Source organism: Eurypyga helias, unplaced genomic scaffold (assembly GCF_000690775.1).
Source record: "Eurypyga helias isolate BGI_N326 unplaced genomic scaffold, ASM69077v1 scaffold45945, whole genome shotgun sequence".
NCBI lineage: Eukaryota > Metazoa > Chordata > Aves > Eurypygiformes > Eurypygidae > Eurypyga > Eurypyga helias.
Window position 1 is genome coordinate 7,929 of NW_010250348.1, and position 2,467 is coordinate 10,395.

At 46.8% G+C, this 2,467-nt stretch overlaps 1 protein-coding gene across 1 annotated transcript; it reads left to right on the plus strand.

The window, feature by feature from the left end:
- Positions 1–250: 250 nt before the first annotated feature.
- HOXD4 (homeobox D4) lies at positions 251–2,108 on the plus strand. The gene is made up of 2 exons (XM_010151649.1): positions 251–752; positions 1,157–2,108. Exons 1-2 carry the CDS (start codon positions 344–346, stop codon positions 1,459–1,461), a joined length of 714 nt encoding a protein of 237 aa, XP_010149951.1. The 5' UTR covers positions 251–343; the 3' UTR covers positions 1,462–2,108.
- Positions 2,109–2,467: the final 359 nt, after the last annotated feature.

The following is a 2,467-nucleotide window of genomic DNA, read 5'->3' on the forward strand; positions in this document are numbered from 1 at the left end:
GAGCATCCCGCTGAGCCAGGGCAGCTCAGACAAAAGACTGGCTCTACCTGCGGGCCGGGGAGGCGGCCGCCGCCCCAGGAGCATCCCCACACCTCCGGGACCTGATTTGGGGGGTGCGACCCGCCGGAGAGGGGGGTCACTCGGGTACGGGGATATTATTGAGTGAAATTGGTGGAAATGCTGAGCTGCGGAGAAATCCGGTGATCGGCTCCCGCCTCCCTATTGGCCGGGCCGGTCACATGCCCGCCTAACTTTATTCAGTTGACAGCAAGTAGGAGGGCTTTATGGCAGGGGAAAAAAAGACAACACGAGAAAAATTAGTATTTTCTACCTTCAGAAATTAATGGCCATGAGTTCGTATATGGTGAACTCCAAGTATGTGGATCCCAAATTTCCTCCTTGCGAGGAATATTTGCAGAATAGCTACCTAGGCGAGCAGGGGGCCGAGTACTACGGTGCCTCGCAGGGCTCTGATTTCCAGCACCAGGGACTCTACCCACGGTCAAACTACAGCGAGCAGCCCTTTAGCTGTAGCAATGCCCAAGGCTCTGCCGTGCAGCCGCGGGGTCACGGACAGGAGCAATCCGGCCCAGCGAGCCACTTCCCCGGCCAAGCAGAGCATTGTCCACCGCCTCCAATGTCCAACTCCCCAGCCTGCAGCCAGCAGCCGGCCCTCAAACCCCCAAACGGGTCAGCAGTTAAGCAGCCAGCAGTAGTTTATCCCTGGATGAAGAAAGTCCATGTTAACTCGGGTAAGGATCCTCTTCTTACTTTGCTCTTCTACCCTGCTTCTGATCGTCCTCAGCGATGCTCGCTCGAGTCTCTGCCAGACTCGTGGACGAGCTTTTTAAGCCGAGGTAGCCAATTACACTCGTCATAAATTTTTATTGCTGAGGAAATAGGCCGTTGGCCATGCGGGGCTTTGCCGTGCAGGAGAAAACTCCATTTTAGGAGCCTGCGAGAGGCTCCCAGCCTACCTAGCTGCGTGTGCCTGCAGTGCCTGCCTTAACTGAGGGGGAGAGCAGCCCCTCCATTGTAAGCAACTGGGACGAATCCAGCCCGGCCACATGCTCGCAGCTCGTAAGGTTTTCTTTTGTAAAGTCGAACCGGCAAGTGAGGATTTAGCTTTGTAAAGTTCTCCGTATTTTCTTCCCAGTGAATCCCAATTACAACGGAGGGGAACCTAAACGCTCCCGCACAGCTTACACCAGACAGCAAGTCCTAGAACTGGAAAAAGAATTTCATTTTAACAGGTACCTGACCAGGCGCCGCCGTATCGAGATAGCCCACACTTTGTGTCTCTCTGAGCGCCAGATCAAGATCTGGTTTCAGAACAGAAGAATGAAGTGGAAAAAAGATCACAAACTGCCCAACACGAAGGGCAGATCGTCTTCCTCTGGTTCAAACCCCCATTTACAGACTGGTTCCAAGGACCATCAGACTGACCTGACAACTTTGTAGAAGAGGTGAAATTTTCCATTTCATCCTTCGCTTCTGATCAGTACTGTACATAACTGACACTGCCCAAGCAGAACCTGCATGTAGCAGCTAAGGACTCGAGAAACTGTCATCTTTCTTTAAGGTACTGTTGTACAAAGGAGAAAAAATGACGCTACTTTGGACTTTATTTTATTTGCCTCTGCTAGCACAACCTAAAAAAAGGAAAAAAAGAAGGGGGAAAGAAAAAAAAAAAGAGAAACATTATGCAGGCAGTGGGAATTGGGAAAATATTAAACGAGACCTTCTGTCCATAAAAAGTAATAAATCATTGAAAATGAAACTGTCCTGTGTTTCAGTTTTGAATTCAAAAGTGAAGGTTTGATGCTTTATTCTGGGATTTTTACTTTTAATTGTATCTTTATCCCATGCAATTTCGGGAGGATGCATTTGGGCAAGTTGAGGACAGGAAATTTATAGCATAGTCTTTTATTTGAACATAAAGACTAGCAATTGTGAACTTTTTGTGCTGCTTTACCTTTCTTGGTGTAATGAAAATACTTGCTCATTTCCATAACGCCTCAGAGGTGTGCATAGGAATTAAGTGAAAACGGGTTATTTTATGTACTGATAGTGTTAGTGTATTTATTTATTTGTTACTTAGAAGAGTGAAGATAAAAAGAAAAAATAGTTAAAACCAAAAACGGGGAAGGGGAGCTGAAATACAGTATTATTCCTTCCCAGTCTCATGAACACATGTGTATTGTTTACTTGTCTTGAACGTACACAACTTTCTTGTCCCTTTTAAAAAATATACTTCTTTGTGAATAGGAAAAGCGTCCCTGCTCCTTACCGTGTGCCATCCAGGGCTAACAGGCTTGAAATCTGTTTCCAAAGTCTGCTCTGCTCAGCGCTGTGCTTTAAACCATCGATACCTCATTTTAAAAATGGAGGGGGAAAAAAGAAAGAAAAAAAAAAGACCACAAAGCCCCAACCCCCACACCAAAAAAAATAAAGAGAAAACCCCAGA